The 27,298-nt window shown below is 58.0% G+C and overlaps 1 protein-coding gene across 11 annotated transcripts in view; it reads left to right on the top strand.

Moving 5' to 3' along the window:
* The window catches only part of MAD1L1 (mitotic arrest deficient 1 like 1), a 353,832-nt gene that overhangs the window by 298,278 nt on the left and 28,256 nt on the right, over positions 1 to 27,298 (top strand). For all 11 annotated transcript variants that reach the window (XM_072836729.1, XM_072836726.1, XM_072836727.1 and 8 more), the window contains one exon: positions 5,300 to 5,490. In XM_072836729.1, the coding sequence (XP_072692830.1) occupies positions 5,300 to 5,490 (191 nt within the window). The remainder of the gene's footprint in view (positions 1 to 5,299; positions 5,491 to 27,298) is intronic.

Genomic DNA, 27,298 nt, shown 5'->3' with positions numbered 1-27,298 from the left:
ACATGCGCCTCTGGACGGTCCCTCAGCCCCAGTTCCAGCTGGTCTCCCCATGCCCCCAGGTCTGCCGAGCCGTGTCCCTCTCTGCATCTGCTTCTCGTCTTCTGAGACTGTGCCTACCCCTCTGGTTTGCTGCTGCCTCCCCTCCATCCCACAGTTGTGGCAGCAGGGAGCTCAGGTGAACATGTTCGTACAAGGGCAGGCGCATGTGTTCCATCCACTGCGTCCGCAGGGAAGCCCCGTACATGGGATTACTTTTGTTCACACTGACTTTCTAGGTGTTATGATTTAGGATTTATGGAGGAATGGCATTTCCTGTGCTCTAGGCTTCTTGAGGTGCACTAGGGACGCCATGCGACAAAAAGACTTAGTCCTCACCTATGCTGAGCTTAAGAGTCTGCTGGTGTGATAACTGTGACACAAAGGAGCTTTTTAAAATGCTCTGTCGTGTTACAGTGGATGCTGTCGTGTACACTGAAGACATGGCAGGAGACTAGATCTACTCCAGAGCTGTGGTTTTGAAGCTGAGATGTGTGGAAGTCAGCTAGGAAACAGGAGGAGCTGCCCCAGGGGTGTGCAAAGGCCCTGAGGTGAGGAGGAGAGTAGTGCTTTGGGGCATGAAATAAAGCCAGTCAGGTGCAACTGGAAAGACTGGGGCTGGCCACTAGGCAAAGGCCCAATGGCCACAGGAGAGGGTTTCATGGGTTTTTTTTTTAGATGTTCCTTACTATTTTAGAGAGAGAGCATGCATGAGGTGGGGGGAGAGGCAGAAAGAGGGAAAATCTTGAGTAGACTCTGTGGATAGCATGGAGCCCAACGCAGGCTCAAGACTGCAACCCTGAGATCATGACCTGAGCCCAAATCAAGAGTTGGACACTTAACCCACTGAGCCACCCAAGCGCCTCAAAGAGGGTTTTAATTCTCACCACGGAGCTTCAGAGCTCAGAATTCTGTCCAGAGGACTTGGGCCATCTCACACAGGACTGGAATCCAAGGAACAGAGGGCCTGACTGGGCCACCATGGCCAGGCTGAGCTTGCTAATAACCAAGGTGAAAGGCCTGGGACCCTAGCAACCTCACATCAAAGTTCCCGCTTTGCCCCATGTGGGGCTCCACCCTTCCCCCCACCAGCTGCTTCTGCTGTGAAGGGGCTGACTTCCCACTGGAGTGGCCAGGATGCTGACCAGCAGACAGCACCTGTTCTGCTGTGAGAATCCTCTGAGATGCGGGTCAGGGAAGCACATTAACAGGGAGCCGTTGCCTTGAAAGGTGCTGGGGTGGAGATGTGTCTGTCCCACAGAATAGTCTCAAGGCTGGGCTGGCCAGCTTGGATTGGGCAACAGTGCAGGGTCAGACCCAGCCACCTCGCTGGCACACTCAGGCCCCGGCACATGAGGGACGTTTGCTTCAAGCAAAGGGCTATGCACCAGTTGTCTGCGAGGTCTGGGGGCCCAGCCTCCATCCCGAGCCTGGGTCAGCAGTCCCATGGGGCACAGCCCTGCCCACCCAGTGCCCTGCACTCTACCCAGCAAACTGATAAGAAGGGAATTGAAGCACAGGATTGCATGCACTTTTAGTAGAGACCCAGTCAGGTTCTGCTGGCCATGCGGCCGCAAGCTGAGACCCTGGAGAGGCTTTCTGTAGGGAGAGTCCAGCCTTCCACCTGTCTGCTTCTCACCTGCTCTCCCCATCCCTCTAGGATCAAACCCCTGAATTTCAGACTGAACTGGCTCTCCAGAGCTCTGTGCCCACTCCTTTATCCTGACATCTCTGCTCTCAGGGGTAACACGCACTCTCCTTCAAGCCTTTATATAAGGGAGAGATGGAAAGTGTTTTATTTTTGATCTGTACCCACAGGCTTTCTCGGCTGCCTTCTGTGACTCTGGGAGGAGCCTGGTATTGGGTATAGATTAGGAGGGGATGGAGGTCAGAGCCATCCAGTGGCCCCTGTGGACATGGCTAGAGGCCACCAACGGGCCTGACTGGGACTGCACACCATGTAAGAGAGCAGGTGGCCTGGCCCCTTGACCTTGGCATCCATCCTTGGCCCCCAGCATCCCTGCCCACCCTCCACGTCTGGGCTCTGGGTGACCATGTTCTGTCTTGGGTGCCCACTTGTTCATCGGCCTTCCTTGTCCCTCACCAAGGACTCCTACAAAGCTTTGCAAGGGGCTGCCGAGGAGAGGAGGAGCAAGGGCGGCCCAGAGAGGAAAGACAGTGGTGGGAGGGCATATTCCCCTGGTGTGTGCAGCTGGAGGACAGGGTTGAGGGCACTGGGGAACAGGAGAAGGCTGCGGTTGAATCAGGGCTGGATGTATCCTCCACCAGAGTGTGGGCCTGCGTGGAGGAGGCTGGGCACGAGGTCTTCATCCCAAGTGTCTGGTGATGCCTGGGATGCTGGCACACAGCAAGTGAGGTCTGGGGTGAGCAGTCTGGGATCTCTCCCCAGACCCAATGAGGCCACTTGTCTGCTCTGCTGGTCCTGCCCACGTGTGGTCCCCACCAGCAGGCCCGGCCTTGGGGGCAACTGATGGGGTACCTGCAGGTACATGCAGGATTGTAGTCACCAAAGACCCAAGGGGGTCTCTGGCCCTTGGTCAGTGGGGCCCAAGGGAGCATCTTGTGAGCGCCACATGCACAGGCCACCCAACCCTGCCCAGAGGAAGCTTCAGCTCACTCTGAGAAGAGGCTGCATCAGAGCAGTGGCATTTCCAAGGCAAAAGGCACATCTTTTATTTATTTAATCCAAACCATCATGTGAATTATTCATTCACGTTTATATAAGCAATTGAATGGTGGAATAAGGGGGAGGTCAGAGCACCGACTTTGTGATGCCCTGAATCACAACCAGGACTCATGCTGTCCCTCCTGAACACGCTGTGTTAAGGTGACTTCACCTGAAAGCTGTAGCCTCTTGCCCTACTTCACCAGACAGCCTGAGGTCAGAGCTCTCTTGATACCCATGATGGGCCATGTGGCCTTGAAGAAGCTGCCCCCACCCAAGATCCCCTGCTCCTGCCCACTGAAGGGTGATGTAAGACTTGCCTTGTGGTGCTGCTCAGACTATACTATGCTGGGTAAGGTATATGTGGCACCTGGTGTGGGGTCCTGGCACCAAGCTCACAGCAGGTACATAGAACTTTCCCCTTCTGGAGGATGGCAGGTGTCTGGGCTCACTTCCTCATTACCTGAGCCCCGTCTACTTGTCAGAGTCTACGGACTGTGGAAAGGGCAGCATTTTGATATCTGTGGGCAAAGGGGCTGTTACCTTCTCCAAGGTCGAGCTGCATTATTACCAAAATTTAATTTTTCCCAGTGGACATCTGAGATCCATTAAAGGCAGTGCAGTCCCTGACAGGGGTGAAATATCACCTCAGATCCTTGGTCAGTGAATTTTGCCTCCTGGAACGGGTTTTCCTCCTGCTGGCGGATCCATCCTCAGTGGGCTGGCTGAGAGACACAGGGAGGAGCATAGGGTCAGAGCCGCCAATTACCCCTTTGATTTCATAGTCTGATGACTCGATTCATCAAGGGCTCTGTGCCTGTGTTCTGATGGAGAGGCTCTCTGCTCCAGAATAACAACGTCCGCCAGGGCCCAGCCAGGACCATCAGACTGTGTGATGGATAAGGGGCAGGTGAGGGCAGGGCAGGTGGCCAGGAGGATGGACGTGCTGGCAGAGAGGCCAGAAGGAGCTCTGCTCTGGCACCAAGAGCGAGAACGCGGCCGGCCCCAGGCTGCCCGCAGAGATGCAGGCAGTGCAGACAAGACCTAGGATCCGTATTCAGATGCCTATGAGGGGCTGTGGGGCTGTCCTCCCTGTGCCAGCTGCCCTCAGCCACATAGTCAGTCCCATAGCCCTTGTATGCACAGAACCTGCGCCCTCTGTGTAGCCCTGTGGCAGCTGTGGAGTGTGTTGATGCGCAGCTAGTAGAGCCCCCACCATTGGTGATATGGCCTTGAACCCACACAGCACTTCGCTGTGGCCCCACAGGATCCAGCTTGATCCTTGTGACGCCTCTGGATGCTGCTATGTGCCTGAGACCCCCAGGAGCTGGAGGGTGATGGGCTCAAGGCCGTAGGTCAGAAAGGGCAGAGCTGGCGGAAGGTCTCCAGTGGGTTTCCCTGGAAGGCAGGCTCCCTGTCCCCTTCACCTCCTCCAGGAAGTCACCCTGACTGCATCTGCTCATCTTAAGCTAGCCGACATGACCCTGCCTGCTCTAAGCCCTGCTAGGAACCTGGTGGTTGCTGGCCTGGGCCTGTCCTGGTTACCAGCCCAGGATGTGCCACAGGGCCTGCACTTCAGCCTGAGGACGAGGAGCTCCTGCCCCTGTCGCGGTGGGCAGGGCTCCAAGCTGGGCCAACCCGCTCTGAGGCCTGGAGTTTTCTCACCATGCCCTCGGCCACCGGGGATCCTGTGCTGCCCAGGCCATCCGCAGGCCCTGGAGGGCTCCCCATCATCAGCTCCAGATGGGACCACCAAGAAGCTCCTGGCTTCAGAAGCTGCACTTGTGCTTGAGCAGAGCCAGCCTCGCTAATTAATGGGGGGATGACCGAGGTTTAATTACTAGGAAGTCACCTTGGGTAAAGGATCTGTGGTAATTGCTGTGAAGCCTCCCAATGGCTTTGCACTTGGCACAGCGGGTTTCTCCTATACAGCCATAAACCGAGATGGTAGTGATGGGCAGGCCAGGGGGGCCTCTGCCCTGAACGGTCCTGCCAGAGCAGTACCCAGAGGCCTATCTTTAACTAGGGGCCTTGTCTCTGGGTGGCGGGGAACCCCCGGGGAACAGGATCAGCAATCTCTACAGCATTTCCTCTCCAGGCCTTTGGCCCACTTGGTGCTGCTGGCCCATGCGGGTGGGCATCCAACCACCAGCGAGAACCTGGCTGCAGCTTGGGCAGTTGGTTGGTGCATGCAGACCTGATCCCCGTACCCCCTGCCCAGACCTGGGCCAGCTTCCATGTTGCCCCTTGTTGTCCTTCAGAAAAGGACCAGGCCGAGGATCAAATCCAAGACTCAGGGCTAGGAAGAGGTCTGGTTTGCCGGGTCCCTGCTCTCCGTGGAGTTACTGTTTTTATTAAATGAATCACTTCGTCCACAGACATGCAAGCTGTTCCTTGGCCTGTTCTCTTTTTTGCCCACGTGCATACATCAGGGCTTGCTGACACAGGGGCATGTCCATCCCGGGTAGGAACCTGTCTCCTCCTCAGCCTTCTGCCAGTGATTCTGACCCTGGGCCTTGCTGCCACCCCGAGTCCCATCCCTCTATGGGGCTCACTCTCTCCCTTCTCCCCCATCAGAGCTGAGGAAGCAGGTGGAGAGCGCCGAGCTTAAGAACCAGCGGCTCAAGGAGGTCTTTCAAACGAAGATCCAGGAGTTCCGGAAAGTCTGCTATGCACTCACGGGCTACCAGATCGACATCACCACAGAGAACCAGTACCGGCTGACGTCCATGTATGCGGAACACAAGGCCGACTGCCTCATCTTCAAGGTAGGACCTACTGAGACACACCGCACCACCCTTTGCTGAGACACACCGCACCTCCCTTCGCGCTGGTGGACGATGGTGTGGGTGCGGGAGCAGCCCCACCTCAGGTATGTGTGGCCCGCTGGGTGGCCCTCAGCCACCCCAGCTTTGCCCACAGCCTGGCGGCCTCTTGCAAGAAGCACTCAGCCTTGATCTGGCTGCCTCTGGGTGTCTGCCATCCCCCTGTTGCTACTTCAGCCCCATTGCTGCAGGGCACAGGGCAGTGAAGCCCTGGGGCATCCAGCAGCAGCCGTGCCCAGGGGACGGCTGAAGTAACGGGGTGAGGGTCTGTGTTGGGCCTGTGAGGCAGCCTCAGTGTGCCGTGCAGCAGAAAGACGGGAGAGGAGCGCTGCTCCTCTGTGAGGAGGGTAGTAAGGCTTGCCGGCGAGGCTGGGGCCGGGACCCCAGGCACACAGGAGTGCGGGAATCACGGCCAGGGTTGGCTTCAGACTCCCTCTGGAGATGCTGCCACTGTGTGGTGCCAGGCAGGATGGGGGCTTTCATGGAGGAGGCCCCCTGGAGTTGGAGGCAGCATGTGGCCTGTGGAGTTGTACCAGTGTCGAGGCCAGGGTGCCCTCCAGGTTTCAGGGCTAGGACGGTCACTGGAAATGAAGTACCTGCCTGTGAGGGGGTGGGTCCAGTGGGTCCCAGTGGCCAGGCTGGGGGTTGACTGTGTCTGCTGGGAGGCCTAGAGGAGACTGGCAGCCTGAGCCAGAATCTGCGTGAAGAGGGCTGGCCCCGCCACTGCCCCACTAGTCTGACCTCTCATGAAGACGGTGCCGTGGCCCGGTGTGGCACTCCGCTGCTTCAGGAAGGGTGTGGTGGCACGGCTGCGGGTGGCCGGGGTGGGCAGACAGGCCACCACTTCTTGTTGCCATGGTGTGGAGTGGGGCAACCACCTGTTGCTGCCCACATGTGTAAAAACAAAGCAACCACTTTTCTTTTTCTATAAAAAGGCTTTAGCCCGTGTGGTCTGCATATGCATCAAATAGAATACAATAGGACACAAAATGTTTTCTGCCTCATTTCATTGTAAACTTCAGGCGAACCTGTGACCGCCTGGCCACTTGCTCATGGAACACTGGCCAAGCCTGGATGCGCCAGGCCGCAGGGAGCAAGGAGGCCTGCACTGGGCCCCCACCTCCCTCCCATCCTCCTTCCCTCCTGAGTTCAGAGTGGCACCTCAGCCTGGCATCTGCCCCCCAGTGTCTCCCAGCATTTCCTCCCAACTTCCAGCCTTCTTGGATCATGTGTGTCCATTTTTACATGTGTGTCTTGAAACTCTTTAAACCTCATAGAAGTGAAACATTAAAACCTGTAAAGTCTCTACATAAACTGTCAGAAATGAACAAAAAAAAAAAATGTCAGAAATGTACTTCTGCACTCCTGTGTGATTGCCTGGGCTTTGGGAGAACTCAGGATTGCTGGTCACTATTCCATACCTTGTAGAGATACCACATATTAAAAAAAAAAAAAAAAAAAAAAAACTTTAATTAACGAAGACATACAATTCCTACATACCGTGTTTACTCTGGACAGCCACCGCAGAGTGGAGACAGGCCGAAGGCACCATCAGACCCCCAGACCCTCTGCTGCCCCCCTCGCTCTCTCCCGTCCTCCCCAACTCTCTCCCTTCCCCCCCAACTCTCTGCCATCTCTTCACCAGAGCCTCTGCTGTCCCCTCCAACCTTCTGCTGTCCCCCGCACTGGGCCCTCTGCCATCCTCCCTCCCCAGACCCTCTGCCATCCCCCCCAACCCCCAGGGCTCTGTTCTTCCCCCTTACCTTCAGCTCTCCCCTATGCTCAATGTCCTCAGCTCACCCCAGCACCATTCCTGGATATTGGTACACCTTCCCGTCTGGAGAGTCCCCTGTGGGGTCCTGGACTGGTACCCTGCTTTGTCTCCCCACCCTTGCCCTGTGGTGTGTACCCCACACCCCAGCTTCTCCTTCAACTGCGTGTCTTGTGACCCTCTGCTTCCCAGCTATGGGCCTGGCTCTAGGCATGAGGGACAGATATGCTAGGAGCAACACAGCCACAAAGGATGATGGGAGGGCTAATGGCTCAGCCTTCCACTCCGTCCAGCAGGCACCCTGGCCCTTGCCGTCATGGCTGGGCCTCCACCCCCTGCCTAGGTGTGTGTGTCGGGGGGGGGGGGGGGATGGTTTGTGCGCAGTGTCAGGAGACAAATGTGCTTGCGGCCCCACCACCTTTTGGATGCGTGCCGCTGAATGGGGTAGGCTCTGTGGTCAGGTTGTCATAGGAAGCATGGAGGGACCTCCATGATTGTAAAATGCAAAGCATAGTGCTCACTTGTCCTCGGAGGCCGTGCAGAGAGCTGTCTAGAAAAGCAGAGGTACCGCATAGGCAGGCAAGGCATCCCTCAGCCAGGGTGCTCAACTCGGAGCCTCACACTGCCCTTCCCCAGCTGGAGGCCACTCTGAGCTTTGGTCTTGTCATTTGAGTTGAGTGTCAGGCCTAAGGGAGCCCAGGATCCTGATGCCACCGGAGCACCTGACCCAGGGGCTCCAGCAGCATCCCTGAGGCCCCCAGATTTCAGGGTTTGTCAGAATTTCATTTTGGAGCAGTGAACCATTAGTAGACAGAAGCTGCTCATCAGGGCCCCCACAGGATCCCCATCTCTGCCTTTGCCTATGGGTTGCCTCACCCTGCACACTGGCACTTGGGCCCTGCCCCTGCTCGTCCACCTGCAGATTGTCACACCCCAGCAACAAGGCCCAGATCTGCTCATAGACACCTCCTCCAGTAAGGCTTTCCATGTTCCTCACAAGCGGGACCCATTTTCAGTGAACATCTCTCAGGACACATGTTGTTTTCTGTTGCTTGGTTGTTATGTATGGGACTTTTATTTCTTTACATGAGTTTTTTTCAGGGACAGGAACTACCATATGTCTGGGTGCCCAGACAGCCCACCTCCCTCAGGCCCCTGCCCAGGAGCCAGGAATCCCCAGGGACATGCACCCTGTCCCCAGCTTAGGAGTGTGCCTGTGCCCCCCTAGCAGGGCACGTGGGACAGGATCTTCTCTCCTGGTGCCTCCCATGGGTGCCTGCCAGTAGGGAGCCCACCCAGTGCCTTGCTGACCAGCAGGCATGGCTCTGGACAGATGGCTGCCTGCTTCCCTGTCCCTTGGTCCCAGTACACACGAACCAGCCAGCCTGCCTTGGAACCTAGCTTTGCCGAGGACACTGGTGGCTCTGTTGTCTGTAGTCTCATCACCCCCTTGGTGCCTGGTCCCCCGTGGGCATGAACAGGTGGGTGAGATTTTTGCCCTTCTTATCCTACCTCTTGAGAAAGGACTGGAAGCTGTGTGGGGTAGAGCAAAGAGATGGGGATCTGATGCCAGCTAGGGGCCACCCTTGCCACCCTCAGCTTGTGTCTCTTCCTTCAGGGCAAGGCTGTATGTCCCCAGCATCCCGGCATGGGCTCTGTTCCTGCCACCTCCACCCCACACCCAACACTGTACCCCTTTGTGGGTCTCCCTAAGGGGCTTCCCCTCAGGTCTGCAGGTGAAGCCTACCATGCCCTGCCAAGCTATGGTCCCCATCCCTCCAGGGGACACAAACCTGCCTCCTGGGCTCCCTGACACGGCAGTAAGGACCTGCCAGCCCCAGTCCCCCTGCCCTCACCCCCAGGGCCACCCCTCAGCTCCTTCACTCGCCCATGGAAGCCTCCCCCACCCGCTGCTTGCACACACTCAGGCACCTGCTTAGGGACTGTGCACATCTGCATGGGCCCTTCGTCAGAGCTCATAGGCAACCCAATGGGAGGGGTCTGGTGATGGGTCCATCCACAGGCACACCCCACCCTCCCAAGTTGCAGTCAGAACCTTCCATTGCCACTCCAACAGCATCAGCTGCCCTTCCTGGGCAGGGCCTTGAAGAGGTGGTTGGTGCTTGTGTGCTGCGGAGCCCCTTGCTGCCTCTGCGCCTCCACCCACAGAAAGTGCTGGGCTATGGGGAGCAGCTGGCCCTGAAGCATGGCAGTCTCTGCTGACTTTCTGGAGGTGTGCATGCATTCAGTTCACCTGCTCAGCCAGAGGCTTCCCAGACACAGCCAGCACCCAGCCTCTGAGCTGCTCCTGGGATAAGTCCTGCCAGGCCATCGGGAGCCCCAAAGCAGGCACGTCTGGAGCTGCCAGACCTATCAGGACATCTCTAACTAGGGACTGCTGGTGACTGCTGGTGAGTCACCTGTCCCCTTAGCCTGCTTATTGGTTAGTGACAGGAGGCACCGTCCCACCCTGTCTGCTCTCCATCTACCTGCTCAGGGCCTGGCATGTGCAGAGTGCTTGATGAGGACAGATGGGGAGAAAGTGCAAGAAGTGAAATAGAAAGCAGACCAACCCTCTGCAGATATTCTTCTGGGGACTCAGGCAGAGGCACCCCCTGGCCCAGCCCAGGCACCTGAGAGGGGACATGAGCTATCCTAGAGCCCTCCCACCCTTGGCTGGGTCACTGTACCTTGTAGGACTCAGTGGCGAACTTGGTCTGAATTCACCCTGGGGTCAGGAGAGCCAGTGAGTCAAGCCTTCATTGGGGCAGCAAGGGAGGCTCCCCTGCGGGCTAGCTGTCCTAAATAGGAGATGCCACAGGACAGAGACCTGCTTGAGAGATGGGATGACTGCCGGCCCCCACACCGCACTGGGGCCCTGCCACCTGGCGGCTGATGGCAGACTCACACAGTGGCAGTGAAATCAGGCTGAAGGGGATCATAGTGAACTGTACCCTCTTGGCCTTTTTGGTTTATTTTATTTTCCCAAAGATGATTTTTCAGGCAGGAAGGGGGCCGAAGGCAGAGTTAGAAATAGCTGAGCACTGTTCCAGTTGAGCGGGCTCTGCAGATGTGCGCCAGCATAATTGAGGGTTTGGGCTCGCCCCACGCTCTCTGCACAAGGAAAAGACATGGCGCCCAGCAGCCTGGCCGCGTGGGTGGGAGCTGTGTGCTCTGGGGGCCGCCACTCTGAAGAAGAGGACGGGAGGAACTCTGGCTGGGCCTGGCCCAGCAGGGACCTAACCACCCTCACGTCCCCCCACCCCCGCCCTTGGGGAGAACTGGGTCTCCCATGTGCTGGTGGCAGTGCAGGTGCGTGTGAGTTTCCAGGACTGCCCAGAGCCCTAGTTTCCTGGCTGTGGTTTATGAGTTCTCCTGCTCCCCCTCCTGAAAACCAGCGGGGCGAGGCCCCTGTTGTACAAAGGGGACGAGGATGGTAAGGATGGTGGCTATGTCTCTTGTCAGCGCCCCTTGGGACACAGCTGTGGACAGGGTTGCTGCAGGACGCCATGGGTATCCTCCTTACCCAGCCCTGGGAATCCCACTGGGGCCAGCTGGCAAGGCAGGACCAGCTTCTAGCATCACAGAGCGGCTCGGGTGCAGCGGAGCCATGCTTGGGTCTCACCTGTTGGACCTGGGTCTCGGTCTGTACAGGGGCACATGATAGCATCCACTGGTGGGGGCTGCTATGTGGAGCAGGGCAGAGGGGTGTGTATAAACTGAAAGCCTGTGAGCATACCCTGTGCAGTCACCTACCTGACTCTCACGTGTTCTCAGAAAGTTCTAGAGTTACTCCTCTTACTGTAGTGAGGGCTCCGGGGACCATCAGGTGCTCTCTGTTTCATGGTGCTCCTTGAGGGGGGTGAGCAGCACCTGTAAACCCCATAATTGCTTGTGTGGATTCAGGTGGCCCCGGGAGAAGTCTGACTCATGTGGGGCCACCACTCCCTTCTGGGCTCTGCCATTGGGGCTTACAGGCACGTTGGTGCCGAGCCCCTCCCCAAGCCTTGCCCCGGTGCTTTCCGAGGGTCACTTTGCCCCTGTCTGGCACTGACCAGCACTCAGGGATGAGGCTCGCTCCTTCCCTTTCATGTGTCCAGATCAACCAGCCTTCACAGTCCTGCTCAGGCATGCCCTCCCTGAGAAGCAGGACCTGTCTGGGCTCCTCTAGGATGTGCCTCCCAGCCTGACCCTGATGAGCGTCTCTACTGACAGCCACACCACCCGCGCACCTGGAAAAGGAAGCAGGCTCAGAAGGGTCCCTGGAGCAGCAGAGACTGAGGTCAGGTGGCAGGGTGTGTGCAGGCCAGCAAGCCTGTCCATGATGGCCCAGGCTCACATTTTGCTGTAGGTCATCCTGGGAGGTACATCTGCTCCTACGGGGTGCATCTGTCCTGGGGGAACTGGCCATCAATCACCCCCCTTAGTATCTGGTGTGGGCCCAGAGCCAGCGGTGGGTGAGCATCTGCTAGATGGAGGTGACTCCTGGGGCTGCAGGGATGTTGTGGAAAGGTGCGGGGCTTGGGGTCAGAGGCACTGAGTGTGACTGTCACCGTGCCTCCCCGAGCTGTGTGGGACATTCATGTGCCTTTGCCTCTGTGAGCCCACCTCCCTCTGTGTGTACCCAATGACCAAGTCAGCCTCCTGTGTCATCACGACAGGGGACTTGGACTGTATGTATGGAGGAACCTGGCACTGTGGGCGGTGTGGTACCTGGTGCCTGGCCCCAAGATCTCATGCCACCACACACAGTCCCACGCAAGCATGTGCACACAAGGGCCAGTGCATCTCCCAGGGCCTCACAAGGGGTGCTCTCTCATGAGAAATCAGAGCATGGGAAAGCAGGGAGGGGCCGAGGGCTGAGGTGTGGTGGGTACCTGCAAGCAGCTCCCTTCCTTTCCCAGGGAAGAGTGGCCCAAGGGTATTTCAGAGGACTCTTGTACCATGTTCCTGACACATAGTCATGACACCTGGAGCTCTCTCCCTCGGTGAGCGTATGGGGCAGGACCCCTCCTGGTACTTCCCCTGGAACCTGCCTGCTGGGGACGTACTGGCCTGCATACAGGAGGGGCCTGGCCCAGTCAGCCTCCCCGCACCCCCCCACAGACCCAGGTCCTGCCCCTCGGGTCATCTTCCAGCAGATGCCGACTTGTTGGGCCCCGGGGATGAGCAGAACAGGGTCCTGCCCCAGCTCATCAGTTCTTCAGCGGAGAGAGGTTCAGGCCAAACTCACTGGGTCCCCCTGGCTTGCCCTGCACCCCTGGCTGCCGTCAGCCCCCACCCCTGCCCTTGTGGCCATTCTATCCCCATGCCCCTTGCATGGCGTGACCCCTGCAGACCTGGCAGCCGACTGGGGCTTGTTGACACAGGCCATGCCACCGACTGAAGGGAGCTTTCTGCTTTGCTGCCTATGCCTGCCACCTTGCCTGCTTATAGGGCAGCCTTGTAAATAAGTGGGGAGGGTCTGCCAACTGGCCATCACCCACAGAGCACAGGCTCCTTCCGCTGCCCTCATGTACACCTTCCTCATTGGGCCCTGTGGGCACCAGTCCCTGGGGACCCGTATCTGATGGGCACAGACATCACTGTGCACACTGTGGACACTGTCGCACAGAGGGCAGGGCTGCCCACCACAGAGGTGGTCTCACGTGGGAGCAGTTGCTGTGGGTCAGCAATGGTGGGACAGAGGTCAGAGGCCAGGTTGGAGAGAGCTAGAACTGCTTCCTCCAGAGGTGGGTGGTTGGGCCGAGCAAGAGAAAGGGTTTAAACAAGGCCAGGGTGAGGAGAGAAGCTTACGCCATGGGGTGATGTCCACTTGGCATCATCTTGCTGGCACAGGGTTGGCGGGCCTTCTGGTTGCCACAGCAACAGCTCTTGGCTGGAGGAGGAAGAAGAGGGGCTTCGGGAGCAGGAGCTGCCCCGTGCCCTGGGGACCGTTCTACTTATGAGGTGTGACCGAGAATATACCCCCTCACGGATCCTGGGATGCCAATGGTGTGGATTCCTGGGGGTTTTCTCGTCTGAGCATACCTGGCCTGCCTGGCACTCGCAGCTGTGGGTATGAGCTCCCAGGCCCATGAGAAGTGCCTTTCCTCTCCACTCAGCAGTCGGGACAGAGGGTGAGTGCTTGGGGGTAAACCAAGAGTAGAGGCCCTTAGATGGTGACTGAGGGCCAAGGGCCAGGTCCAGACATTGGACAGGTAGGCACACTGCCCGTGGCACCCTGAACAGGATCCCATCCTAGGACCCACTCCTTGGCAGGGGGCTTTGTGCACACACTGGGGCCTCGTGTTAGGAGAAACCGGGCTGGTTGGAAACTGGGCCCATGTCTCTCTGAGGCTGCATAGGAAGATCCCTCCTTGCCTCTGTCCTGCTATGAACCCCTACCCTGCCATGTGTTCCAAACCCTTATGGTGGGGCTGACAGTTTGATGGTGTTTCGGTGGTGGGAGGAGGGGGCCTGCCACCCCGTGTGGCTTCTGGCTAAGGCAAGCTGCTATTCACTCTGTTGTCTTCCTGTGCAGGGGTCTCTGATCCTGAGGCAGAGGTGCCCTGAAATAGGAGAGAGCTGGGTGAGGGATAGGCTTGCAGGCACCAGCGTCACTGGTGCTCTCACCTGAACACAAGAATGTCCTGCTCTGGCTGCTGTCCTGTCACCACCCATGCTCCACACCTGCCCTCCCACACCCACCCCTAACTCCCTGCCCTGCCAGCCTGCCCCTGCGGTGCCCCTTGACTTGACCAGGTCTTTCTCTGATGTGCGTTGGGATTGAAATAAGCTCCATTGTGAGTGATGTGACACGCAGGCAGGTGTGAGGGAGGACCCAAGGCACATCCCCTGAAGCAATGTGCGGGCCTCCCTGTGGGCTGGAGTGCTGGCAGAACCGTGGCACCCAAGCATGGGGTTCAGGCTTGAAAGCACAATGGCTGAAGTCTAGTGAAGTCTGAGATCCGCCCCTGCCAGGCAGATGGGCAGACGCTCCTGCCCTCCCAAGTAGCTGCTGCTAAGTCTGGATGGCCAAGGGATGCTGTGTCCCTTGGTTCCCTGGCTGCCCACGGAGATCGATGGAGGATCAGGCCAGCCAGCCCTGCCTCTTGGTGGCCAAGCCACTTAGCCCTGTCCCGTTGATAGTCTCCCCAAGGTTGACCTTGTAGAGCAGGTGATTGACCACAGTGCATGGCTGGCTGCTGGCGTACAGCGCAGGTGCAGGTGGACTCTCCTCCAGCATGGCCTCCGGGCCTAACTATCCAGGAAGCACCCAGCCCGGTCCGAGAGTCAAGACCTCTACACCCTTCCTGCCACTGTGACTCCACGTCAACTTACAAAACGCTCAAGACTCTGGGGTGCTAGGACTTTGCCTGGTCTTACCCCTCATAGATGCATGAGGAGGCAGGGGTCCCGGGACGGGTAGTGACTTTCAAGTCAGATCCTAGAACTCAGAGTTGGAGTCCTTTTCTGAGCTGAGTAATAGGGAAAGAAAGGGGTTTGCTCTGTTTTCTCTGATTTTTAAAGCAGAGGAGAAAAAGGTCCTCATGGGCACTTGGACTTTGCTGGGTGTGTCTGGCCTTCTGTCTCTGCCTCCTGGTGGGGGAGCCTTGCCAGCTGAGGTGCCAGGCCCAGGAGCTGCCCTTTATGTTGCAAAGGCTGAGGTGTGGTGTGTGTGCGCCGGCCACCAGGCTGCCAGCCAGTGAGCTGCTGGCCACTCTGGGGTGGGGGCTTCTGCGGGCTGGGACAGAGCCCTGGCACTCAGAATGTGGCCACCCGGGAAGGAGTACCAGTAACCTAAGGCCACACCAGACTGCCCTGCATGGAGCCACAGTGGTCCCCCACCACTCCTCGGGCCACCAAGGTCACTGGGGGAACCTGTCCTCCCTCCTGGCCTCGCCCCTGCTCTGTGTGGACTGTGGTCTCCGGCTTAAGGCCTGGCTCAGGGAGGATGGAGGGCAAGCCAGGCATCTGTGTAGCCCTGCCAGGAAGTGGAGAACTAGCAGGGCTCCCACGTGGGAGGCCTGAGGGAGGGAGGGGAAGCTGCACTGTTTCTCCTTCACTTCCTCCCCTGACAGGCAGTTGAGACCACGCACAGGCTCCTGTCGGAAGAAGCCTACTCACAGAGCATTCCAATCTCCTGCTGTAACAATGAAGTCTAGATAGACACTTTAATTTGAATTTGCCTTTTTTCAAATGGGGATTTCAAATGGGGTTGGTTTGAATACATACTAACTTCAAAACCTCTCTCATTTCTTCAGCTGAGCAGACGCGGGAATCAGGGTGACCCACAGTGTCCATGCAATTGCGTGGAGGGCACTGTGGCCCCGGACCCTCTCTGCCCAGACACACCTGCCCCCTGGGGCCTGGGGGGAGAATCCAGACCTGTACTTATCTGGATGGCACCCAAGCCAGAGCCAGCTTTCTGGTGTTTGCTGGGTTCTCCTGGGGGTGGGGGCGGCTGGCTTGTTTGGGGGATCTGGAGGGAGGATCAGATGGGGGCAGGGATGCCAGGACACAGCCTTCAGCTCAGGATAAGGAAAGACTTCCCAACATCGGGAAGAAAATTCACAAACATGAGTAAAGAGCTGGCTGGCTTAGCGTACAGTCAGTACTGCATTCTTGGTTACCAGAAAGCCTCATGACTTATTGGGACAACAACTTCTCCCCAAGGAAATGGGCCATCTCCTAGCAATCAGTAGGCTCTGACAGTGTGAGGCAGCACAGTGCACAGGGAAGAGATGGTCTCAATTCCAGCAACTTATGCAAAGGCCCAGTGGTCAAGGAGGCCCAGGTTTCCTCAGAACTGAAACAAGGCTGTGGGGCTAGACACCAGGGATTTTGGAGGACTGTGGTCTAAGGAGAGGCTGGTGAGGAGCAGGGCCTGGAGCACACAGCACCCTGACAGCTAGGGCAGAGTATTGGCCTTTTATTCTGAGCGGCAGGTACTCATTCAAGAATTTTTAAGACAGGAGGCTGAGACCTTAAGCCGACATTTGGGAGTACAGGGTGAGCAGGGGTTTGAGTGGGAGGGGTGGCAAGTGGAATGTGCAGTCTGCGCTCACAGCCAGGTGAGCCCCTGGCTCCTGCTCTTTATACCTTCCTGTACTCCTCATTTTAGTGAGCTGTTGGTCTGTAACAGATCACTCCTGAGGTAGCACCTTAGAGCCACAGGCCCCTGTTACGTCAGGGCATCTGAGGGCCCAGAACCTGAGAGCACCGCAGCTGGGCCCACTGGCTCAGGGTCTGCCCTGCGGGTGTGCACAGTCCTGGGCAGGAAGCTCCACCAGCTCGCCATGGGGAAGCCCCATCTTGGAAGGGACCCGTCACTGTTGCCATCTCTGTGGTCCCATACGGCAACTGCAGGACAGCATAGGCACCGACTCCTTCAGTGTGTTCACGTTTTCCTGTAAATCCTTGCGCATCCTCATCACTGCAGTGTTCGGGTCCTCGGGTGCCCATTCCTCCATCTCTGGACCTGTTCTGTTGGCTGGTGTTTCTGTTGGTTGAGGACACGGTTGCCTTTTGTGTGTGCTTCAGAACTTCCCACCCCGATGAGAGTCCTGAAGATGACATTGTTGAGTGTCTTCCTTTGAGCAACGTTGGCCATTTCCTGTGGCCAACTAAGTCAGCTGGTTCTTCAGAGCCTTGTTTTTAGGCTTGGTCAGGGCTCGTCTAGTTTGCTTTATTCTCGGGCTGGTTGGACTCTGCTGCTGAGACCTCACCATCCCGGAGTCTCTGGTGAATGCCTGGGCGCCTGCTAGAACCTTGTCTCTGGCCGGTGGGGTCCCCTGTGCACCTGGAGCCTGCTGCTCCATGGACTTCATCCCGCGCGGGCCCGGCCCCTCCGCTCTGAGCCCAGACCCCCTTAGCTCTGCTGAGCCGCCACCCACCCAGTGAGGGGCCCTGCACTTCCTTGAGCCTTGGGGGCTCCCCTCACAGGTTTCCTTTCTCAGACACTGCTGGGCCGCTTACCCGGCATCCACGAACAGTCACTGTGTGTATTTTGTGTGTGTTGCCATGCCTCCAGCATGAAGGCAAGTCTAGTCCCGGTGTCCCAGTAGAAGTCCCCAGTTATGTTTCAATAAGAGCACGTAGCCCACAGCAGGATGGGCTCTGGGGACTCCAGTAATCCCTGAAACTGTACAGCAGAGGTGGTCTGTTTCCACATGGATCCCTAGGCACAGGCCACAGGTCTCCTTCCCTTCCCAGAAGCAACATGGGCCCGGGTGTGCTAAAGCCCCAGAGCAGGACGCCGTGGGGCCAGACTCCCCTCACATGTGCTTTCTTCCCCTGCGCAGGTGCCATGAGGGTCCCTGTGTGTGAGGCCAGGGCTATGAGCCAAGGGCCTCACCTCCTGGGAGCATCAGCATGTCATCCCCTGGCCCCCTGTGTGATTGACGGGTAAGGGGAGTAGTGGCCTTTGGTTTCCTATGTTGCTGTTTTCACTTTTTGCTGGGGACAATTTTAAATATCTTTAAGAAGGTAAAACAACATTGAGAATCCCCTTGTGCCCAACTAAGTCCCTCCCTTAATTATTCTGAAGCAGTTTGCAGGTTCCATACCATCAACTGCTGTGAGCGTCTGCAGATTTTGGTGTTTGCTCCTGGGTTCAGTACCCAGTGTGTGACAGCAGGCGGGGTCAAAGAGGTGAAGAGGGGCAGCAGGGCATGGTGCCATGGTGATGGGTGAGGACAAAGTATTGGGCCGGCACACGGTGTCCCCCAGAGCACTTGGGGAGGAGAGCGGCTAACCGAGGGGGCTCTACCTCTGGGGAGGGCACTGCAGTGCTGGTTTACAGTAGCCTGAGCATCCAGGTCAGCATAAAGGCCACACCACTCATCCCCGGGCTCGCTGCTGACTGCAGCCATGCCTGCCCCACAGCTTCCTGCACATGCGCAGACACAAGAGCACAGCATGTAGCCAAGGAGAACGGGGTGTGGTCTCCCTTGGGGTGGCCCTGCTGGAGCCCGCTGGGTGCAGGTGCCTGGAGCCATGCAGCAGCCCTGGTACAGGTTACATGTTCCTAGGGGCTGCAGGGTCCGGAGTGCTCTGCGCCTCGTCTTGCCTGGGCCTCCCCCTCTGCCGGAGCAGGTAGCAGGTGGTGTCCTGAGATATCTTCCCTCCCAGCTCGATGCCCAAGCCCACCAGGCAGTCGATAAGTGCCACCATCCCTGGGTGATGTTGATTTGTGAAGCAGTTCAATACCCCTCTTAGTTTTAAGGGAACCACATATGGCCCCCACGCTATGTGGACACTGTTGGGTCATCAGGATCAAAGGGCTGGCCCTCCTGCCTCCTCTGTCTCCCACTCCCTACCCCCAGAGATGTGCCCTGGCCATGTGGTTGGGGAGCTTCTCTCCCTCAGAGCCTGCCCTCCCCAGTCAGGTCAGCCCCCCAACACTGCATCCTGGCCCACTGGACACAGGGGCCCTTGCTATGTGACAGGGCAGTCACCTGAACCCCCACACTGAGAGTGCCTCCCATGGGTACGGTCAATGCCAGCTGCTGTCCTCCACCCACTAATGGCTGGAGTGACATGGGAGCCCTTCCAGGTCCCAGCTCCGTCCCCACTGCCCCTTATGTGCCCCCACCTATGGGTGTTCAGAGAGGAGTGAACTGGCCCCAAACTCAGTCCCGTGTGCCCCCCAGACCTCATCCATCCCTGAACTTCGAGCATCTGCCACAGGTGCCTCCCTATTCTCCCCCCCACATGTACTCCTGACGGGCTTCCTAAGGTGTTTGGACACCCTGCTGACCCCTCTGGAGTCGCAGCTTCCCGCTTCTGAGTGACTGCAGTTGTGGTTGGCTCTCTCTGCTGCAGGAGGCCCCCGGCCCCAGAGAGCCCAAGGGGTGCCCTGGCCCGTGTTGGGCTGCGACTTCTGTTCCCTGCATGCTGTTTCTCCTTAGTCCTTAAAGCCACAAAGGAGGAGCAGGGAAGCAGAAGGCACTGAGCCAGGATTGGCACAGTCCCCCTACCCAAGGCACTCATCCTGGCTCCATATCCCTTTGGGCCTCTATATCCGTGAGGTGACTGGGTGGGGTCCTTCCTCTCCTGACCTCTGACCTGGGGATGAGCAGAATTGTGGATTGGAGGCCAGGGCCATTCCCGCCAGGATAGATGATGGCTTTCTTTCCTGGGACACAGTCCCCACCTGTGGCTGGCGGGATTCACCATAGGCTTTGACGTTTTGTTCATTCACCACTTCATCACAGCGCCCTCCAACCTGGGCCACACCTGGGCACACATAAGGCCTGGCACTGGTTGTCATCGCTGCCACTGTCTGTCTGCTGTTCCTGCTTGACTTACTGGAGACAGAGGAGAAAGGGAGGACCCTGCCCCCAGGAGGACGCCAGAGATGAGCATAAGCCTTGTTCTGGGAGGAGAGACTGGTCAGCACATGCAGAGGAGAGGAGAGCCTGCCGGGCACCACCTGTCCCTAGGGGTGTTGTGACATCCTGCCTCTGCGCAGTCTGTCTATCACGTCAGCGGAACCCTATGGAATGTACCCAGTGCCATGGCCACCAGTGTCAAATGGCACAGAGGCACATCAGACCCTGAATGAACACAGCCACCCTTCTCTGCCATCAGACCCTGAATGAACACAGCCACCCTTCTCTGCCATGAGCAAGTCACTCCCGGGGCAGCCTAGAGTGGAAAAATGCACTGTTTGGGCCTTGCGGGGAGCACTTGGAGGACACGTGTTGGAGATAGAACACTGCCTTCTCCTTGTGACTTTGCAGGTTGCAGGTGTGGCCGCCCCCGTGTCTCCACAGGAGTGGCTTCCCTGTCCGCCCCAGTCTCTCCACACACTGGCACTCCCACCTCATGGTCACCTCCAACAGTCCAGACTGGCCAACCCACGACCTCCCCCTTCACAGCTACCAGCATTCCCTGGAAAGCAGACACCTAAGCGACACATAGACTCTCCACTCATGTCTGTCGGGTTCTGCCCTTCAGGGCCTGCCACATGCCCTTGCCTCTCCCCCCATCCCCCCACCACATCCCCACTGGCTCACAGCACTTCTCCAGCACCTGACGCCTTTCCAGGTGAGCGTCGCCTGTACCATCTGTTCCTGCCAGCGTGCTTCCTCTACCCGAGCAAGTCCCCACGTATCTCATGCTCCCAGCCTTCACACCTGGTGCTAGGGACTCAGCAGCTGTCAGTCTGGCAGGAGGCAGGGGCAGGTGAACAGCTGGTGATCTTCTGGGTCTGCATGTGCCTCCCTCCAAATTCCAGCCTTCATGGGATCCCACACAAGGTGCCCTGGAGCTCTGGGGAGATGGGACATTGGAGTGGGCCTTGCAGGGACACCAGGAACATGAGCTCCTCAGGGTGGGGACCCCGAGTGTGCAGCTGGATGCAGGCACCCCAGGGCTCCCCCATCCCATGGTAGGGCATGGAGCCTGACTAGGGCCGTTCAGGTTGGAAGAGGGGGGAAGATAGCCCTCCAGGAATGGGGGTGGGGTGTGCTACCCGGACCTCAGGTGCAGCTGCCCTTCCCAGCAGCGAGGAGCAACTGCCACAGAACCCAACAGCGTGGAAACCTGGTCATAAGCTAACAGTGCTCACGTGCAGCTCCTCATGGCTGGGATTTCAGGGGATGGACACCCAGGGCAGTGAGTGCTGCCCATGGTGATACCAAGCCCTCAGCCATGTGGCCGTGCATTCCCTGGCCTTCCCAGCAGTATCCCAGGACATGTGTCCAGGCAAGGCCGAGGCTCTGGTGGCTGGAACTCCAGGACCCTGGATTTCGGAGGTCTGTGCTATGGAACCGTGGGCACACATGCATCATGATCAGGAGTGAGGTGGCACGGCCATGCCTGCTTGGGCTGACCGTGCACGGGACAGGAGGGTGCTTGTCCTGCATGGCAGTGTGGTATCCGGGCCCACTGGTATCACTCTGCTGGTGGAAGATCAGCAGGTCCTCTGACAGTTAACCCACAGTGGGCTGCACATGGGCACTGCCAGGGTGTGTAGGGTGCCACTCTAATAATTTGCTGCCAGCCCTCAAGCCAGCTACCTGTTGGCCAGTCAGCCAGGTGGCCGCTTCACCTCCCAAGTCAGCCACTCACCCTTGGCTTCTGCGACCCGCAAAGGGGTGGCCTGATGGTGCCCAGTATGCGTCTGCAGGACATGGCAGTCAATGAGCAAGAGTCCAGCACAGCAGCCGCAGGCATGGGCCATGCAGGTTCCTACCCTGGTGACTGACTTACTGGGATTCCTTCACTGAGCCCCCCTCTGCTGCCAGGAGGTAAAGGACGCAGCCCAGGTCAGGACAGAGTTACGTTTGGTCACCTTTTTCAGTATGGTGTTTAAGCCCCAGTGACGAAGGGTGGACTAGGAAGGGACGTTGGAGCAGCACGCAGAGCAAGGTCTCCATCAACCACACACCCCTGCTGCCTGGTCTCCGGCTGCCTGGCACCAGCACGTGCCAGTCCTGCCAGGGCTCCTGGCCTCCAGAGCAAGGCTGGGACTTGCAGACTGTCAGGGAGAGGCACCAGCTGTGCCCCCAAGCCTGAGGGCAGGGCTGCAGCTAGCAGAGGGAAATCACTGCTGCTAGAAGGCAGAGGACACCCTGAGGTCCCTTGTCTGCATAGCTAGGTGGTGGCATGCAGAAACCACTGAGGCTGGGGAAGGGCCCTTGATGATAGGAGGGGTGAGGAGGCTCCGCCGGGGTCTCTGGAGGGGCACTGACCCACTTCATGGCCTCCTGGCACCTCTGCACTGGGGTTAGGTTTTAGCATGTGAATCTGGGAGGGTACATATCAGCCCATAGCAGCCACCGCCAAACCAGTTTGACATGTTTTTTTTCCCTGAGGCCCTCATTGCCACATGAGATAGATGTCAGGCCACTGTTGCCAGTCACTGTTTTCAAGACCTTTTGGTCCAGGCCTTGTCACCCCGGAGTCCCGTGTGCACATGAGGCGTCCCCAACACACTGCCATGCGGGCTACTCCTTCATCACAGGCACCGCGAGCCATCTGTACGGCAAACCCCAACTCCTCTCTCCTCCGCGCGATCCCTGCACAGAATGCTGGTTCAGCTGTCTGCTCCACCAGCATGGCCGTCAGCACTTCTGCAGGCTATTTGTGCAAGCACAGGGGTGCACCAGGGTGGAGATGGGTCCTGAGTGTATCATATGGAGCAGTCGCCTGGGAGGTGCCAGTGACACAGGGAGGCCTTGCCAACAAGTTACCTTCGGCTTTGGCTGTTGAAGGACAAATGTGGGAGGTCATGGCACAGGGTCAGAGGCCAGGAAAGCCCAGACTGCCTTCAGAGCTGCCAAGCATGAGGGAGGGAAGGGAGCCTGAGCGAGGAACCATGCAGATCTGGAAGGTTCTGGCTAATTCAGGCCTGCAAGGGGTGGGCTTTGATTCCAGTTCTGGCACTGCCCACCCCCTCGGGCCACAAAGTGGTTGTGACCCTGACTTAGGAGAACCAGGAAAGACACTTCGGCCCACCCCTGCGTCTTCAAGCAGAGATGCAGAGCTGCAGAACAGGACAGCACACCAAGGATGTAGACCCAGAGGAGTTCTTCCAGCAAGGGTCGCTCCTTATTACAAAAGATGGTGTCCTAATCATGAGATTCTTATCTGGGCATCGCCTTTCTACATACATGGAAATCCATCTTCACTCAGTGACTGGGGCTCCTCTGCACCAGTTCACATCTGGAGCGGACAGCTGGCCTGTGCTCAAAACCTGTCCCTTGGCCCTCAAAGAGGGACTCTTTCCCACGACCATCCTTTACTTCTGTTCTCTACCGTGGTGCCGGGGACAAGGTTCAGCTGGGATGGCAGGAAGAACCACCTTCAGGGCCCCTTCTGGAGGCGCACTGGGTACCTGGGAGTCATAGGGTGGAGGCCATACACCAGGATCCTGCTTTGGTGTAGGTGACTGAGCAAGTCCCCTGAGACCAGGTGGGTGCTCCTGACCCCACCACAGGGGTCCCTGAAGGAGGCACTATTGTGCTGTTTACCTGGATCCCCGGTCCCGGGGCACTCATGGGTCGTTAGAAGCCAGTGTCCAGCTCAAGGAGCCATGAGAGCATATGTTGCGCGTGTGCCTGGGCCTCTGTGTCTGAAGGGCCATGCAGGCAGGAGGACTGACGTGGTATTGAGCCATGGCCCCGTCTCCCTATGGAGTGTCTCCATCTCTGCGTTTGTGGAAGCCAAGTCTCCGAGGCCGCCAGTTCTGATTAACTGTGCAAACTTAATTAGTTCACATCAAAGTTTGTGGAGGGCCATCCTCAGGGAGCCTGTGTGAACAGTCTCTGGTTGCCAGGGGGACCGGCTTCCTCGTGAAGGACCGGCTTCCTCACTGATGTGAACACCGAATGCCTGGCTCAGGGAAGGTCTCCACTCCTCGCTGAGCAGTTAGGAGATGTGGCTTCCTGCCAGGCCCCTCCTTGCCCACACCACACCAATCAGTATGAGAGCAGTTTTTCATGAGAACAGAGAGGGCATGGGGCCAGGGTGTCCTGAGACTTCCACGGCCCAGCCACAGAGTGGGGCACCTGCCACTTGGAGGCCCCACGGTGGCCTGGAGCAAGCTGTCTCGCCGTGGGGGCCTCTCCCCTTCTCACTGTCACATCTGGTGCCCAAGGCCAGCCCTCCCTGTCACCACTCTTTGCTGACAGGTGCTTAGAAGGCTCTGTCCCCCGACCATGGGCATGTCCCCTGACAGCTTTGGCCACCAGGCACCCCAGTCGCTTGTTCTGTGGCCCTGGCCCATGCTGGTCTGGAACATTCTGATGCCAACCTGGGGCTCCATCTCACATGAGTGACATCTTATGCCCTTGGCCCCTCACTCACCCACCTTGTCCCTCTGGTGTGGCCTCTGGGACATGGCAACACAGGGCAGGTCTCCCCAGGAAGTTGGCCATGGTGGCCCATGTCATGTTAACCCAGGTGGCACAGAGAGGTGGGGAGATGCCCCAAGTCCCAGTCCTGCCTCCAATCCAGGCAACTGCCTCAGTTTACTGCATGGAGCCTCAGCCTCGGCACTGGAGTGGTGGAAGAGAAGCAGGCCTGCTGTCACCTGCAGGAGAGAAGATCCTGGAAGGTCTGGCTTCTGTCTTCCATGGAGTTCTTGTATGGCCCTAGACACCCTATCCTGCCTCCCTGCCCTGCACCCCTTCTGTAGACGGTAGGTGAACATGCCTTATGGGGGAACAGAGAATATGCCACAAGTGCATGCAAACTGCCTGCCAGGGTGCTCCTTGTAGTCATGGTGAGGCTGCTGGTGCCAGGGTGCAAAGGCTGTGTCCCTCCTGCTCAGGGTCCACCTAAAGTGCTTCTGAGCTGTTTCTGTGGCACATTTACTCTTCTTTGCCCGTCCCAACCATGTGTGCTTAGTGACAGCTGGCAGTTCTCCTGGGAACTGGAACCTAGGGGTATGGGGAGGTTCTTGAGCCAGCCTGAGGTCTCATGACAGGGTATACCCTGATGCACACCTGACATGCCCCATCTTCCCAAACTGATTGCTGTGCTGGGGCTCGGAGTCTGTTTACATTGGGGATTTAAGGAACGTTCACCCGCCTTAGGGGTCTTCCTGTAGGAGGCATCTCAGGGAAGGAAGGGCTCTTCCCTTGGAGAGTGAGGTAGGTGGGGGTTGACAAAATATCCACTAGCTGGTGAAGGACCAGCTAGTGGATATTTGGGGCTTTGGGGGCCACAGGGTCTCTGTCGTGACTGGTAAGGCTGTGCTGGTTTCAGGTAAGGCAGCTGTGGATGAATGTGTAATTGACCACAGTTGTGTGCCAATAAAACTTTACTTACAAGACTTTCTTAAAGTCTACGACCCGGGGACTGTCGTTAGAGTATTTGCAGTGGTGTGCAGCCATTGCCCATGGGGAGTGTCCATTCGTGACCCTCCCTATCCCCTTCCCCCAGCCCCCCCGGCGCCCACCAACCTCTCTGCTTCTTCTGGACATTTTATGTCGGTGGAAGCCCACAACATGTGCTCCTGTGTGTCTGGCTTCTCTCACTCACGCCATGTTGTCAGGGTTGGTCTGCATGTCACAAGTATGAGCACCGTGCTTTTTTATGGATGAGTGACATGGCAGCAAGTGTGACCACGTCTTCTTTATCCATCATCTGTTGTTGGACATTCTGGTTGTGTGCACTCTGTGGCTACCATGGCATGTGTGCCATTCGCATGGGCAGGGCTTGCTGGCTCTGGGTAGTGGCTATGGGCACAGCTCACAGGTGCTGAGCTGGGCTCTTCCTTCTCTGAGCTCTGCTCCCAAACAGCAGCTATAGGGGTAGTGAGTTCTTGCTGGACTGGCTCAGGATGGGGCCGAGGGACGTAAGGACGTTAGCAGGTGCGTGTTGGGTTTTCTGAGCCATGGGAACCCTTCCCCTTTCCTTAGTGATGACTTACTCCCTTAAACATTTTGAGCGCCTGCCATAGCAGGGGCATCACAGTCCTATGTCGAGATGGGCTGTGGGGAGCATATGTGAGGCCACTGGACGATTGGCTCCCAGGCAGTGCCTCAGCTCCAAGGAGATCAAGTGGACAGCGCAGGGCGATGGGGGTGGCAGGGTCAGGGAGGCAGGCTGACGGGGCTGCTGAGGGCAGGGGGCAGCCAGGCAGCACCCAAGCTGGGCAGAGGGTGGTGAGTGCCATCAGGATGGGCTGGGCCAGCTAAGATGGAAGGCAGGAGGCCGGCCTCAGAGGCAAGCACAACGGGGAACCAGGAGCCTTAGGGGTGGGCCTGAAATGAGGATGGGGGCCAGATGCGCATGGGCAAACGGGTGACCCTGCTGTCCACTTGGGTGTTCTGTGGACGGTTCATCACCAAGAGAGTGTAGTGTGAGGGGTGTCCCCACAAGGCCTCTGGAGGTTAGGGGAGCTCCTCTTTTCCATCAGGCTCAAAGGCTCCAGGGGAACACAGGGCCAGAGGCTACAGACACTTAGGCAGCTGTGTGTCTTTGCCAGGCCCACTGGGCAGTGGCTACATGGCTGAGAACCAGACAGGCAACCAGATGGCCTCCAGGAAACAAAACCAGTGAGAGGAGCAGGGGCTAGCCTGAGTCCTTAGTGATGGGATGGGACACATGCTACTAGAGCTGGCCTCTGCAAGATGCACCATTTACAGCAACTCAGGGCCCACTGGGCAGGGAAGAGGGCAGCCTCTGGGTGCCAGAGCCACAGTGGGAGCCAGCGGCCAGGTGCCATTGGGGCCAGGGGCCCAGGCAGGAATCTGTAGAGTGTCCAGGCCAGCTTCCATAGTGGGCATGGAGTGGGGACCAGGGAGACATGGGTTTGGTGAGCGGTGGGCATGTGGCACCACCAAAGACAGCCTTTCTGGTGCCCCCAAGTCTCAAGAGCCGTTAATAGGCCCATTTGGATCATCTGAGAGTGTTTCCCCTGCTGCACAAAGCCCAGCCACTGCACATCTCACCTGTGCATCTCACCAGTGGGGGACACAGAGGTCAGAGATGGAGGGCGGGGTCCACGTAGGAGCCAAGTATAGGCAAAGCCCTTGGGAAGAGCACTGGCCAGGCAGCAGCTGGAGCTCAGTGGGAGAGCCACTGGTCAGTCAGATTCTGCTCTGGGCTGCTGGGGACCGCAGAGAGGCAGCCCCACCATCACATGTCTTTATCATTTGGTTTCTGAGCCCACCTTCCACTACATGCGTGCTGTGCATGCCGCTCCTCTGGAGGCACAGTGAGTGTGGCTGAGCCTGCCCTCAGTCTCAGCGCTGGCCCAGTAGGGCAGGAGCAAACCTAGGGAGGAAGAAGGGGCACCTCTGTGTGCCTGCCCCTCCAGCCCTAGCTCTTCTCAATATCTTCCCCCACTACCATCAAGGGCTGCTGGCCACTAGGTTCCCCCTGGATGCACCATATGTGTGCTGCCTCAGAACCCTTGCATCTGCCTCTCCTACTTCCTGAGGTCCCTCAGAGCCATGTGGCTCATTCTCTTGCCTCATTCAGGGCTCTGCTCAAAGGTCACCTTGTGAACAGACCTTATATGACCATCCTGTCTGG

The sequence above is a fragment of the Canis lupus genome, chromosome 8 (assembly GCF_048164855.1).
Source record: "Canis lupus baileyi chromosome 8, mCanLup2.hap1, whole genome shotgun sequence".
NCBI classification, from domain to species: domain Eukaryota; kingdom Metazoa; phylum Chordata; class Mammalia; order Carnivora; family Canidae; genus Canis; species Canis lupus.
The sequence above is the reverse complement of the archived record's forward strand: the minus strand, read 5'-3'. Positions and strand labels throughout refer to the sequence as shown.